Source organism: Gymnogyps californianus, chromosome Z, assembly GCF_018139145.2.
Source record: "Gymnogyps californianus isolate 813 chromosome Z, ASM1813914v2, whole genome shotgun sequence".
NCBI classification, from domain to species: Eukaryota; Metazoa; Chordata; class Aves; order Accipitriformes; family Cathartidae; genus Gymnogyps; species Gymnogyps californianus.
In genome coordinates, this window is record NC_059500.1 from 82,383,692 (window position 1) to 82,399,102 (window position 15,411).

General features: G+C 44.9%; 1 protein-coding gene across 1 annotated transcript; it reads left to right on the forward strand.

Annotated features, from left to right (window-relative positions):
* Window positions 1-1,790: 1,790 nt before the first annotated feature.
* Window positions 1,791-15,196, forward strand: LOC127027255 (tetraspanin-36-like). Its single transcript, XM_050912851.1, has 7 exons — window positions 1,791-1,808; window positions 8,821-9,012; window positions 9,859-9,933; window positions 10,427-10,519; window positions 11,099-11,251; window positions 11,993-12,076; window positions 13,516-15,196. Exons 1-7 carry the CDS (start codon window positions 1,791-1,793, stop codon window positions 13,600-13,602), a joined length of 702 nt encoding a protein of 233 aa, XP_050768808.1. The 3' UTR covers window positions 13,603-15,196.
* Window positions 15,197-15,411: the final 215 nt, after the last annotated feature.

The window sequence follows — 15,411 nt, forward strand, 5'->3', positions numbered from 1 at the left end:
TATCCCATCACTCAAGCTTCATAGGATACGTGCTGGCTTTTAGGGATGGGAAAATAACACCGAGTTAGGCTCGGGGAACAGAAGAAGGCATGCTTGGACAAATCTAAGGAGAACATTTATTTAATATAACTTGAAAACAAACCCACTAAAACCGGAATCCCCTCTTGAGTGTGTGGGTTTGCAGCACATAAAAACTGCAAGTAGATGTTGGTTTAGGTTTCTTTTTTGTTTTTTTCTTCCCCCTGAAAGAGAACTACAGGTTTTCAGAGCCTTTTGGCTGCTGTTTTCATTTGAGGAAGAAAAAGAAAAAGCAAGCGCTTCCCACCGTACCTGCCGTGCAGCCCTGCGGTGTGTTTTGAAGGCAAGCTGAAACATGCCCCGTAGTTGTACATCGCAGCTGAATATCTAGATAAAATGTACTTTGAAGAGTCTCCCATGGCTTTGTATAAGTAGGCTCAGTACAGTTTTGTTGGTTAGGTCCCACCTCCATACCTCACATGAGGAGACTGTGGTTTAAAGGTTTTAAAATTGTGGGTAATGACTGGCATGAGATCAGTGGTAAGTCCCTCCTGGGGCTGTTGGTGCTGCTGGCAATCAAGGATGGCTTGGTAGGGGCTCACAGCTTTGGTGCTTTTTGCTCCAATCCAAAGCTAACTTGTTGAGTTCAGTATTTTTTATTATTTTGCAAATCAATGTTTTCACAACTTGAGAGTCTGAGGGAACACAGAAATGTCTGCGCTAGGTTTTTAAATTGCTGATTGCTTTTTTCCCCAGTAGAAAAAAAGTGGAGAAAGACTTGAAGCGATGGGCTTCCAAGGCCACAGAAACTAAAGGACCTGTAGGACAGTGGGGAGCAGAGCAGAGCCGTGTGTGTCCTGGAAAGCAGCTTGGCAGAAAAGGCCCTGAGGCTCCTGGTGGGCACCAAGCTGACCGTGAGCCAGCGACGTGCCCTTGCTGCAAGAAGGCGGAGGGTACCCTGGGCTGCATCAGGAGGAGAGTTGCCGGCAGTTGGAGGGAGGTGGTCCTTCCCCTCCGCTCAGCACTGGTGAGGCCACGTCTGGAGTGCTGGGTCCAGTGCTGGGGTCCCCAGTAGAAGAGATACAGACATACTGGAGAGAGGGCAACAAAGATGATGAAGGGACTGGAGCAACTCTCCTGTGAGGAGAGGCTGAGAGAGCTGGGACTCTTCATCCTGGAGAAGAGAAGGCTCAGGGGGATCTTACTGATGTACGTAAATACCTGAAGGGAGGGTGCCAAGAGGACGGAGCCAGGCTCTTCTCAGTGGTGCCCAGTGACAGGACCAACGGCAACAGGCACAAACTGAAACACAGGAGGTTCCCTCTGAACATCAGGAAACACTTTTTCATTGTGAGGGTGACCGAGCACTGGCACAGGCTGCCCAGAAAGGTGTTAGAGTCTCCATCCTTGGAGATATTCAGAAACCATCTGGATGTTGTCCTGGGCAACCAGCTCTAGGTGGCCCTGCTTGAGCATGGGGTTGGACGAGATGACCTCCAGAGGCTCCTTCCCACCCCAATCCTTCTGTGCTTCTGTGACCTCGTGCTGTACCGGTGCGTGGCCAGCCTGTCCGGCGGTGGCCGGGAGCTATGCGTGGCCGGGAGCTGCAGCAGATGGTGGGTACATCCCCTCCGTAGCAGTCGGTGCCTGCGTGGCCGTCTGATGGGCATGCTGGAGCCTGCCTGCTCCTCTGTGCCACAGGTGGAGGGTCACACGCTCTCCTGGATGAAGCCAGATCACACAAGTGCGGCAGTAACTGATTGTTCAGAGAAATGAATACCATAAACGAGGTTAGGAAACGGTAGCTGAAGCCAGGAGGTCCCTCTGAACTGGCAGAGTTTTAAACCCGGGACAGGAAAAGGGAGAGGAATCTCTGCAAGTGGGATGGGAAGTGCTGAGCTAGGGTTGCTCTCATTGCTGGGGAAAAAAAGAGCTCTGCCTCAGGCCAAGGGAGACGGTCAGGTCTGGGGAGCTGCGTGGTCTGTATGGGCTAAGTGGAGTTTTAAACAGAAGCTGTGAAGTCGTTAAAGCGAGCATAAAATGAAGAAGGCTTTCTCGGAAGTGCTCAGAGCCTTTGCTTTCCCCTGAAGTCACTAGAAAACCTGTTGATTCCATGGAAATGGAGTAGTGCAGCAGCTAGGGAGGACTTGAAAATCTGGTGGCAAATGGGAAGAATAAAACTTGTAGTACAATAAAGCAGCGAGGGAGCCAGAAAGAGTAATTCCCCTTGCCTTGCATGCTGGCTGTTGGGTAATAAAATAAATTATTTGTGGAGGAAATGGTGTGCAAACCCTTTTGAGCAAAGGATTTACCTCTCAAGGTAAATCAAAAACCTTTGTTGTACAGCCCCCCCCAAAAGATAAGGAGTGTCTTCTGTGTTAAGGACGCGGTGTGCAGCTGTAATTGGGACCAGTGTTGCTGGGGCTTGATTCTAGATATTGGGGGCATGGGGACAGCACAGTAGTGGCAAACACTTGGCAAACTAATAATTGAAGATGATATCCTAATCTGTCCTCCGGCAAATTAAAATTGCTGAAAAGGGGATAGCATCCCAGTGAATGTAGTTGTTGGATGTGAAGGCAAAACATCAGCATCAGGTAGTATATTGGGTGAAGTGCTCTGACTTAAATCACTGCTGTGCAAAGATACTGGTGAAAAGAGTGGTTTTTGAGCCTTAAAATTATCTAAAACACCTGCATGAGCTGATGATTGTCTAATGAAGAACTAGAAGGGAATGGTTCAGAAAGTGTTTACGTGGATATTGATAGTTCTTCCAGTATGTATTTGTAGTAGTTTGCTGCAGAAAACAACTGCTATTACTCTTGAAAGATAAACAATATTATTTACCATATCTTTCTTTGCCCATAAAAAGTGAACAATATGGGGAAGAAGTCAAAATCAGTCCAAGTTTTGTGCTGTGGTAGATATTAGCGCTGGCCCTGGGAAAGTCCTGTCTGAAAACTGATGCGGGAGAAATGCCTTTTTTACGTCTCATTGTCTCAGTTCTTTTACTGTATAGGGGATGCATCTTGCTGAACACACTTGTTCGGTGAATTTGCAATGTACCCTGTTCTTACAGCTTTTCCTTTTAACACTATAGCTTTGTTACTCTGTATTTAACTGAGCAGCCTTTTAAAAAGATAAATCCTATACTGGTCCACATTAACAGACCGAATGATCAAATCAGCACTCTGAAATTGGAGGATGCTGGGAGAAACCTTCAACAAAAACCCGAGAAAACCTCGAACCAACAAACACTGCCTTTTAATTTCATAGCTAGTAGTTTGGCTCCTTTACTGTATTTTATTTAGGTGTGGTGGGGGACAAAGAAGCCCATGCTAATGAATGCAAATGAACACAAACTTCTGTTCCCAGCCATCACGTAAGGTCAACTTATTAAAACAAAGAAGGGAAGGTGGAAAAATATCTGTTCTGCCTGATTGATAGATGCAAATTTTGTAATTTTTTTTTCTTTTTCAGAGCTATTTTATAGAGGGAAGTTTAAGGGGCCCCTTCTATGGCTGTGACAGTGATAAAGTGTCGTGAAGAACTTGCATGGCCATAAGTCTCTCTAGAAGGGCAGGGGCTCATGGCCATCAGCATATAAAAAATTCCCCTTCTGATGGTGGGACACAAGGTAAAAACCTTGCTGTACTTTAAAAAAAAAAATATAAAACCTACTGTTTTCCAATGGCTGTCCTGTTTTGCGTCATGGAGACGGCTTGGGCTCCTTATAGCCATCCAGCCCTATCCCCTTCTGTTTCACAGGCAAGATTGAATAGTCGCGGTGTTGTGAGTGCATTATGTGGCTGGAGAGAGTTCCAGCTCGTTATATACGTTCTTGCAGCAGAGCACCATTGTATACCTGCCTCCCTGGCTCAGCCGCCTGGGCTGAGTATGGAAGAGCGAAGTCAACTTGGTGAGTAACCTTGCCCAGGTCCTGCCCAAACATTAGCCTAGGAAGACCCGGTTGTTACGGCTTTGCTTTCTTTTCGCTCAGCCCCCACAAGGAGTTCATTGTTCGCACTCAAACAATTTAAGATCTCTGCTTTCTGTCAGAGGCGCAGGATATGAAAAAGCAAGTAATTCTTGCTTAGGTCCTTGAACGATGCGAGCTGTGGTGGGTGAGACAGCAGAGGCGGTCGCAGCTTTGTCACTCAGCTGTGAAAAGGGGCTTTCTCGCGAAATTTCCATTTGCCTCATCTCTTCAGTTTGTCTTACGGGAGTCATCAGCGTTGTAAAGAAATACCAGCAGCGTTTCCTGGAGCCCCGGTGAGTCAGCTGGGGATGTTTGGGGAGGAAGGGGTAAGGTTAGGATCTTCTGCTTGCCGTCGCTGGCGGACCACAGATAAGTGCAGGCAACGATGCAGCCCCATGGACCAGGTGAACTGGTTCTCCCGTATCGGCCTTGCGTCACTCCTTGGCTGCCTGCGCTGGGGTTTCTGCCAGCTGCATTGGGCCAAGCCTCTCCGTGCATCGCGTGATCCTATTCTGCGCTGAATTCTTCTGAAAGAAAACTTCCAAGCAGGAGACTGAAAAAATTGTAAAGAGCAATAACAATTTCTAGCGTGAATTTCTTGGAATAATCCTGGCAACCTTGTGTATAATTTTAGATGTATTTGAGAAGGTGTTTGGCTAATCATGAAGAAGGAATTATTTGATCTCTTCCTCCCCAAAAGTAATTGCTTAAACTGGCCTTTGTATTTGTGAAAGATTCTTTTTTTTTTGAGATCCAACAGAAACCTGTTTAATCAAACGTACTTCACACTTTTGACTTAAGGTCTATCTTCAGCAGTGCAAAGGACATTTCTTGTTGTACTTCTCTTCTAGAGAATTTTCATCTTAGATCTAGGAATGGGCTGAAGGTTTTGCAATGCTGGGGGGAAAATCCCTGCGCCAGATTTTGAACTTGTCTTAAGTACTGGGAAGGCTTAAGGGGAGAGCTCAGATTTAAGTTCTGAAATATTTTTCATCTTTGCTTTTGAAGTTTGGCTCTGGGACTCATCTGCAAAAATAAAACAGGGAACAGATCGTTAGCTGAAATGCCTTCCACTCCTGAGTGACCCTCCTCTTCAGGCTTCAAAATCTTCACTTTTGATTAAAAACCATGGGTGAAGTTGTGGCTGTATTTCAGTTTGTGGGGAAAAATGTGAACTTCCTTTAAACCAGTTCTTTACCCAAAGTCTTTTATTTTTACCTCATTACGCTTCCTGTTTCTGCTTCGAAGCAGAAGTTCGGAAAGTGTAATAGACCTCTTCTTGCTGGCTGTGTTTCGTCTCTGACCAGAACCCAGACAATCCTGAATGTTGCAATAAAACCTACTGTGAAAGTGCTGGTCTATATTTGCATTGGTAAAGTTTGAGCAAGAATCTCCTTGAACTCAACACTGGACCCTCTGATGTTGGCTTTCTGCTGTGGAGCTTTGCTAGTCCTGGCTTTATGAGACTTCTGTGAATTGGCTTCGCAATTATTATTATTATTATTTTTTTTTAAATTTGTGGTAGCCCTTTACTAGCAACAAGGTTTTTCTTAGTTTCCCACAGTTGGTCCGCCTCTAGCGTTTCCTGTGCGTGCTTCCTTTGCATCATGGGTTGAGCATGCTGAAAATAGGTAGAAAACCGGGCGTAAAGTATAGACGAGAGATGAAGAATGTGTCTGTCATCTAAATCGCTTGCAGAAGGATAATGGAAATGTTGGGGGATTCTTTTGTGTAAAACATCCTATAGGAAGATTAAATTATGAAGCAGACTGTCTTTAGAAGTACAGAACTACTTGCAAAGGCTGGGACTAGAGTTACGCAAAAGAGCAGGGCTTTACATTCTCCGAGTATGACAAACGATTAACTTTGCACTTTGCACGTTAACTTTTACACATTAACTAAGTCACAAGGCTGTTTCATTGTGCGCGTTTTGACATGACATTGCTGCTGAATGCGGATGACTGATTTACTTGCCAAAAACATGGTTTATGCCTTTTTGTATCCCGGCTATTTAGTCTGTGCCGCCTTTCCTGCGGTAAAGTCACCCCTGTTCCATTTCCCCAGGGACTGCCTTCCTCCATCATGAACCTTTCTGAGGGTCTCGCAGTCCTTCTGGTTTTCTCTTGGGGCTGTGGGCACTCGGCAGTTGATGACAACCGTGGTGGGACATCCCAACCTGGGTGCTGAGCTGCACCGAAGGCTGATGGCCTCGGGAAAAACGTTCTCCTTAGTGGCTATGCCCAGATGCGAGCGCTCGGTTTAAAAGTGCACGTGCAGGAGGCTTCGTGCTGCTGGTGGCCAGCTCCACCTTTGGTTTGGGGCGACTACCTGGCAGTACTTTTCTCTAGCCTGGAATTTGTAAAGCCGTAACTCAGCTCCGCGTTAGGTTTGCGGTGATGGCAGCAGCAGAGAGACCAAGGATGAGGTGATTCTGGGGTACAAGCACGGTGGCTGGGAGCATCGCCATGTTGTGTCTGTATTCGTGGTGGAGGATTATGACTTGATGCATACTGGGGAGTCGTGGTGCACCTGCCAGAAATTTCCCAAAAACCTGAGAAACCAGAATACCATTACTTTCCAGCCATACCCATGTTTTACCAGGAAGGCTTCAAAACCCAGCAACAAATGCAGTCAGGGGTTACAGGCAGGATGGGAAGGCTGACAATAACTGCAGCATTATTCAGGTAATGCTTTTAGCCATGCACGGTGCTAAGTAGGGAGAAGTTTTTAAGTCAACCCAGGGCATCACGCTGTTCCTGCTGTGGTCACTTGGATGTTTTCCACAGCTTCCATGGGAGCAGGGGCCAAACTCTGAACCCTTTTAGGAACTATATGAGCTGCTTTCCGAGCTGGTGCTGGCCCAGCTGAGCAGAGCATTTCTGCGGTTAATAAAAGCCCCTGCATCCCATGTCTTGAATCTGCATTGCTTTCACTGGGTTTAGAACCAACGTGGCCAATCATGGTGCTCAACAGTCCTAGAAAATATTAGAAATAACGGATATATTGGGCAAATCCCATCACCACGTTTTCTCCACAATGATGGATAGTTAGCCCGGGTGTGTTGCTTCCTTCTCCGTGGCTGCTCTTGCCCGGATGATGCCGTTCCACGAACGCAGAATAGGTGGACAGTCGCACGTGCATCCAGCTCTCCAGGCCAGAAATATGGGATGCACTTTTTGAGTCATACGCCTTGCTCTTTTTGTGCAATTGAAGGCAAGGCAGGATGGAGGTGCAGTGTCCCCAGCCCCACCTTTAGTGCTGCTGCCACTGCAGGGACTGCTCCTGTCCCACAGAGCGTACAGGAGCATAGAGGAGGAAGAGGTGAGGTTGCTCACAGTGGTGAATTGAGAAGGCAATTGAGCTGAAGTGGTCTCATCCTTTCCCTGCATCCCTAAAAAGGGGTGGGAGGAAGAAGCCCTGGTCGCTCTACACCTGCAGACAGGGAAATGGGAAAGAGATTTTCCTCAATGAGAGGAAAAGTTAAAGGAAGTTTTAGGAACTGCTTTAATCATTAGCACCGCCTGAAAACCCAATGCATGTGGAGAAGATAAAAAAGCCCTCTTGAGAACTGGTGATCCTATTCCTTTTCCCGATATCTCACTTTGTAGAGGACCTGCCGTATCTGAGCCCCAGCACAGCAGGATCTTGTGTGACGTGTGCTAAATGTCTCTAAGGGTTAGTTTGATCCTGGTTTCATCACTTGGTGTATCTGATGCCGGTAATTTTGAGGTACAGGCAGCGTCCAGGAATGCGAGAGTGGTGTGGGTTGAGAGCTGTCTGAAATGAAGGATGTGGAGGTAATTGAAGGGCAGGCACCAGACCTGGCTGGAGGGGAAGGAGCCAAACAAGGTAAAGGAATTAGCAAGTCCTAGCTCCAGTGTGAGGAGTGCTTGATTTAATTAAGATGTACAGCACTGGGGGAAGTAAGGAACTGTTCGTAAGCTGCATGATGAAATCCAGCTGTAGCCTATGGAAAACGAACAGACTGGTTTCCCTCGAGTTTCCAGAACATGAGTACGGACGGTGCTTCATTTTCACAGGCATAGTCTTGTGCTGCAGGATTATAGAGGGTGGATGAGCTGTTGTAACTCTTGAGAGAATTTTTTTATGCCATTTGTGAGGTATTGACAGGGCATTGCTGAGTCTTTTGGTGTTATTTCCAGGGCTGTAACTGGTTCTGCAGGTAAAAGCCTTCAGTCTCCAGGGCTGCGAGTTGGGCAGCTGTCAGTGGTGCACTGTCTGTTGGCCTCAATCGGCAAAACATCCTTTTGGAATAGAGTTTATTTTAGAGGTTGCAGAAATCTGTTTCCTCCAGGAAAAGGCGGGACTGTGTTTTGCTGAGATTAGGAACATTTGTGCCTGTCTTAGTGGTTAATGCTGTTGCGAGAGTGGAAAGGATGAGTTTTACTCAAAAAAACCACCCCAAACCAACAAGCCACCCCTGTGGTGATCATCTTAAAAGTTGATTCCTCCAAATGCAGCGTTGGGTAGGATGTAGGTGATGTTGGGTAGGAAGTGTGAGCTTGACCCTCTGCAGAGACACTGACTGGTGCATGTCAATAGACTCCAGTGTTTCAGCTCAGCTGAAGTGGTGCTTCATTAGTAGAGCAGTGATTCCCGGGAAGTGAATTCTCACTTCTCTGCATTAAAGTTTGAATGGGTAGCTAGTTTCAGATGCGGCATTTTTTGTTCCTAGATCTTTGCATACTGTAGTCATTGCTTCTAAAGTTGAAATATTAATTGCACTGTTACAAAAAGGTCCGTATTTACTTTCCTAGGCGGATGCTTAATAAATAACTGCTAATAACTTTATTGCATTTCAGGCAGCAGCAGCAGGTCTCAGCTATGTTGGGGGATACGTCATTAACACCTACAAGAGCTATGACAACTTTCTGCAGGACAAGTATGCTCTGTTGCCAGCCGTGATCATTATTTGCATTGCTGTGGTACTGTTCATCATTGGGTTGATCGGCTGCTGTGCCACCTTCCGGGAGTCTCGAGTTGGCCTAGGGCTGGTGAGTGTTGCACGTTCTTGCATGTCCTCTTCTTCACCCTGTTGCATGGTATGGGAGGTGCTACACTAGACCTTCTCAGGACGCACAGAACAGAAAGTAAAAGATTATTCTGAAATATACTGCTGAGGCACTGCTGCTTCGTGGGAGTTACGTACTGCTGTGAGGCACCGATTGATGGTGAGTGAGGTGCAAGCTAAGTTATTAGTTGCACTGCCTCGTACAGACAAATACCCACAGCCACGGACAGTTTCATGGCTCTGCCTCAGCTAGCTTGCTGGAGATGAGTGTGGAGAGTAGCCAGTTTTGAGAAGGGTGATGGTGAGGGAACAAGAGGAGATGTGAATTTCCAAAGCAAGCAAAAAAAAAAAAAAAATCTGCTGACTTTAGTTCTCTGAATCCTGAAAGTACGCCTCTACTTCTAGAATGATTTTTAAAAACGCAGAAAGGTTCAAGCTGAGTAACTTCAGGCCCCCAGCTCATGCCTTGAAGGCAATATGAGCTCAGCAAGCAGCGCGCAATGTACCTAACTAAGCTGCTGGTTTATTTGTGCAGTGTCCTGTTCGACAGCCACCTTGTGAAGTGTTTCACAGGCTCTTCACACAGATCACATCATGGCAGTGTTCCAGAGACTGCCTACATTGGGCACAGATCCCGTGGAGCTGCGGTCAGAGTCCCAGCCATGCACAGTAATCTCCTGTTCTAAATTATTTTCTGGAAACTATTTTGATTGCAGAGGCAACAACAGATAACGATAACTTACCGCTATAAATTAATGTGATGGGTAATGTGCAATTGAATTCAAACGCTGTGGAATTCTTCCTTACAGTCTCTCTCTTTTAATTTCAGTTCTTGGCCATTATCCTGGTTATCTTTATCGCAGAAGTATCTGCTTTTGTCCTGGGATTTGTTTACAGGGAAAAGGTAAGCAAAGAATTAGCATCTCTGTACTAACCTAAAAGTAAAGAATAGATCTTGTGTTGTTAGAGCGTTCTAGATCATATCCATTCATATCCAGTTTCCTTGCCCGTCATCCCCTATCCTGCAATCTGCAGGGCAAGTGGGAGTGGAGATGTCACCATCTGGTACGTGGATCAGTCTTTGTCAGGAACATGGTGAATACATAAAGTACCTGGCAGGCATCGCAGCAGTCTCTAAGTTGGATTAAAGAGTTGTTGATGCTCACAAAGGAGAGCTCTTCCATCAGGGGAGGCAAGCTTCTATCCAGGAATGTGACTCTGATTAAGTGCTACCTGCATTTTATTTAAAACATCGCTTGATTTTTTTAATCTTTTTTTAAAATTTTTTTTTCCCCCTAACTTAGTGGGGGATACAGATCTTTTGCAGTTTCCACTAGATAAAATTCTTAGCTCTCATGTTAAAACAATGTGTGGTTTTTTTTTTCCTCTCTAAATAGGTAAAAACTGACGTGCAAAGTACAATGCACTCAGTCTTTGAGAAGTATGATGGGAAAAATCCAGAGTCTATTGTGGATTACTTGCAAGAACAGGTAAGAAAACATTTAAATTGTCCTGAGAATTATTTAGAAAAGAACAGTTGGGTCCTAAACAAGGAATTTGGGCTGGGAAGCAGGGGGAAAGAGGGTCAGTATGGTCGTATCCTGGAACTTGGCTCTGCAGCGGTGTTTAGCATCTGATTCTCCGAGGCAATTGAGGGCGCTCCCCGCTTTGCAGAGTTGGCCTTTTCAGGCTCCTGGTGTGAAGTTCATGTAAATGAATGAGCTTGTTGATGCGAGCGGCCTTTGGATCAGACCAAATGAGTACCTATGAATAACTGCTGCTGAGAATCCTGTACCGTAAAATAGAAAGATGACAGAAGACTCTCTCCTGCAACCTGTCACTTTAATATTAGGGCTTTCATAAAGAATAAACCAATAAGGAGGTAATAATGTTTGAAGGGAGGTTGATCTATTATATCTACGGCTGTTTTCCTAAAGTACTGCTGCTTGTAAATCTGTTCCATACTGAGGGCAGCTCTTGCCCAGTATGCCTAAGAGAGGTTTAACTCAACACTAGCATTCATGTTGGTATATATTCATACATCCCTGTAACTGTCCTGTGTTTGGCAGCTTCATTGTTGTGGGGTAAAGAACTACAGTGACTGGACAACCACACAGTGGTTTAATTCCACTGGTAACAACAGCGTCCCTCTGAGCTGCTGCAGGCAAGACGTGAAGAACTGCACAGGGCGTCTGGATCAGCCACAGGAACTCAATACGCGGGTGAGGATAAAGGGCACAGTTTCAGAATTGGGCCGTGGTCATTCGCAGCCAGCCAGAACGAATGGGGAAGGCACTTCAGGCAGGGTTTAGGGATAACTTCATCCCGTTCTGTTCAGCAATTTGTCCCCCAAGCCTTTTTCTCCCCATGGTTTTCCTCTAGCTAACTTCCTTCTGATATAATTCTATAAAAGCTCCTAGGTGATGAAGGAGGGGCACCAGTGTGGATGTTTGGTCTTGTCTGTCTGCTGGTAACTCTTCCGTTTCATGTTGCTACAGAAGCAACGTGACAAGGCTAGAGCACTAGCTACGGGCATGTAGTTGTTCAAACAGATGTGGGGTAGGGGAAGAGACTCTTCTAGGATTGACCATGCTGAATCTGGAGAACTGCATACCAGGTTCTTCAGTCTGGGGCACAAGCCCCAGTTGACTTCTATAGATACCATTGCTGGTCTTCCTGGCACTGAGTTTTGGGCGCTTCTTTAAGTGACCTGAGCTAGAGGAGATTAAGAAGCAGCATATGTCAGTGAATTGCGGTTTGTCAGTGCCTCTCCTCAAGCAAGAGGAGAACGACAAGCCATCGGGTCCGGAAGACAAGAAGGGAAGCCCTCAGGTCTGCAGCGGTTGGTTAGACAGGCCTTACAAGGTCCTGCTTTCTTAGAAGGGTTGGGGAGAAGAAAAGAAAAAAAAGTCCAGCTGAATTAACATCTTTTAACTTGTTTTCACGTCTCTCTTTCATGGCAGGGCTGTGCGGAGGAGCTGGAGTCTGGGCTGCAGAGCGTTATCAGCTATGCCATGCTTGTAATCCTGGGGTTTGCCATTGTAAAGGTAAATGTTTCTGTCTCTTCCCTCATGGAAAATAATACTGTTTGCCCTTTGATTTCGGGGCTTTTTCTTCTACCATGTCCTATTAGCTTACAGCCTTTTTCTGGCTGTGAAGTAGACCCAGTCCTCTGTTCCTCACTTGTTTTCTTCCAACTGTCTCCATTTCGTCTGCCTGACGATAAGGGGAGGGATCCAAAAAGCTAGTAGGGGATTTGGGATGGCAAGTCAACGGAGAATCCATCTTGGTCATTTGGTAGGAAGTACAAAAAGCTAGGTGTGCTAAAAGGCCTAGACCTAGAATTCTTTGTTAAAAGAACCAGCTTTTCTATATTTAACTAGGATTTAAAAAATTCCTCATCAAAGTTTGTTTTTAGATAGAACCCAATGAATAGTCCGGCGCTTGGAGACCCGTAATCAAAATGGACTAGAAATATGACTAGGAATGAAGCCAGCGGGGCTATCTGTAGACTTATAAGATTGAATTAAAAGAAATGTGAAAACAGATCATCTTGTGGGGGAAAACTAGATTTGAAAAGCCGTGATGGAAAACTCCTCACAATTGGCACGTCGAAGAAATGCCTAACACAGCTTTGTGAAGATTTGACCCATAAATTTTAGCCTGGTGGTTTGTCATTGTTCCCTGTACCTGTTCTCCGAGATTAGTAACCTGTTCCTTGTTGACAGAGATTTGAACCATTTAATAACAGCAAAGTGTTTTTTCTTTGACTATCTGCTCTCTGAAAAAGAGCGGCTGTAAGTTGAGCCAGTGCAGAACATTGACGGTTTAATACCCCACTCCTGAACTCAATGCAGAAGCCAACGTCTGTCCCGACGTCATCTCAGGACTGACTTAGTTAAACTTTCCTTTTCTTAATTTTGGCCCTAGCAGAGAGGTGATTGTTTACAGCATTTGATCTCATGGGCTTAAATTGCTCAGCAACATCGTTTCCATCATTTTCTTTCCCTCTATAGTAAAGTGATGAGTTCTACACTCCCATTACATGTCCCGTTACTATTTGTGATGAACCCTCCCATCACGATCTCTCCTGTGATCATCTCTAAAGATTGCCTTAGCATATTCTGCACTATCTTTATTTGCATATTTTATATGCTTAAATATTTTGCAGAACTCATTTTAAGTCCAGAATAATCCCATGCTTTCACTGAAATTTTTCCCACAGTAAGATAACTAGGAATTAACATGTATGGATAAATTAATGGGAGAAACCAGGGAGGAAAAAGTTGAGCTGGAACTACTACTGGAAATTGATATGCAAAAAAATCACTTTCTATGGATGTGTTTTCTAGGTGTTTTTTAATATGAAAGGAATGTCCTTGCTATGATGAAGTCGTCGAATTAACATATAGGTGTTGAGTCTGATGACTGAAACAAAAAATACAGCAAAGCTATATCTCTTGTGCACTCTCTCTCTCTTTTTCAGTTCTTCGGCATGCTGAGTGTCTGCGTGCTTACTTGCAAGAGAGAAGACAGTGGATATCAGCCTCTTTACTCAGGGGTGTTTGCTTAATAAAATGCAAAGATCACTTTTCTTTTGCTTCCTGATGATAAAATAGACTTGTAAAGATGAACGCAGAAGGACAATTTACGACCTTCTTGCTAAATAGTTTATGTACATGAAACAGAAAGAACATTGTGTATTGATTTGGGAAGGTTTCTTGCAGGTGACGTGAAATGGCAATTTCAATATTCAGTGCCCTACAGTAACATACCCTGATCTTGCATACCACAGCTTTCTGTAATGTTACTGTATATTTGGATTTGTGACATTAGATAGCACCAGATGGTGTAATAGACTCCAGAAAGAATCTTTCTTCTGCAGTTGTTTCCTCTACCCTTGAAACATGCAGAAGAAATGTTATTTTTCATCACTAAACTGATTGAGACCGCAGGAGGGGTTTCAGTTGTCTGCACAAACATCAGATTATTCCCATGGCGTGGTTAAACAGCAAAAGAAACTTTTGAATGCCAGGTTCAAATATTCTTCATGAGCATGAGGAGTTAGAATATGTTTTTTCTATATCTGATGGTGTTTCTATTTTATTTTATATTTTTTCCTCCTTCTTATGGTCATATGTTGTAATTCAGTTTACTGCAGAGGTTGTTAGTGCAAGACAACCCCGTGTTTAAAGTCTAGAACAAACATTTGAGTTGTTTTTTGAAGCAGCTGGCAAATGTGAACAATCCCAGCTTAGGAGGGATGTGTGTTTTGAGCTTTTGGGCTCGGGACATCTCTCTTTGGCTTGGGTTTTTTTGTCTTTTTTTTTTAATTATTATTATTTGACATTAAAAATTGCTTATGAAGCAGGGCTTTTGAAAAAAATTTTTTTTTCTCCTTTTACTGATGCTTTTATGGTTTGTCTACACAAAGACGGGCTATGTCTCTCCGTTTAATGTAGAAGTTGCAAGAGTTATTGAGGCAAATACAGGCTGGAAGATGGGAGTCACAGGACATGTTGGCTCGGTGTGGTTGTGTAGGCAGGACTGCTGGAGGGGTTAGTGCAGCCGTCCCTGCGCCACTGAAGGGTCTGATAGCTTTTCACCGCTAAAAATGTTAAGATGATGCATTCTTGTACCGAGCAATTTCAATAACCTGTTGTCTGGCGGCGTCATGCGACTCCCTGTTTGCTCGTTTTCCTTTCTCCTTAAAGGTCAGCTGAATGCGGTCACTTCTTGGATTGCATCACTGCTGTAAAAATGGTCCTTCTTTAACTCATTCGTATGTTAATCTGTTTCTCAGTTCTTTAGGGTCTTTTTGGGTTTTTTTAGAGTTGAGGAGGGAGGGAAGTACAAGCTATTCTTTATTAGGGAATTGTGGAAAAGTTTTGCTTATTTTTTCTTTGGAGAGATAAGCAGTCTATCCTTAGCAATAAACCTTCATCTCTGTAGCTAATTAGAAAAAATGAGTTTGGGGTAAGTGTAAGATGTTTGTTTGTCTTTTTTTCCCCGCCCACTCCCCCCCGAGAAAAAAGCAATGGGTGATGATGATGTTCTATAGGAGACATACCAGTATGAGTATGTATCTGTCGAAAAGCGACTTAATTTTTAATAAGGGCTACGTCTTCTGTTGAATGCCGAAATAAACTGAATTTATATAACCAATTAATAAACGCTGTGCGGTTTTTTGTTGGTGGAATCCCAGTTCCTGCGGAGGCAGTCCTCTGGGACGGAAGGGGAGCGGGAGGCCTGTCCCCTCAGCACCGCCTCCTTCCCGCCCTTCCCTTCCCGCCTTCCTCGCCAGCGGCCTCCCCGCGCATGCGCCGCGCAAGCGCCTGCGCTCTCTTAACGGCCGGCCGAGGGCGGCGGGTTTGAACCGGCG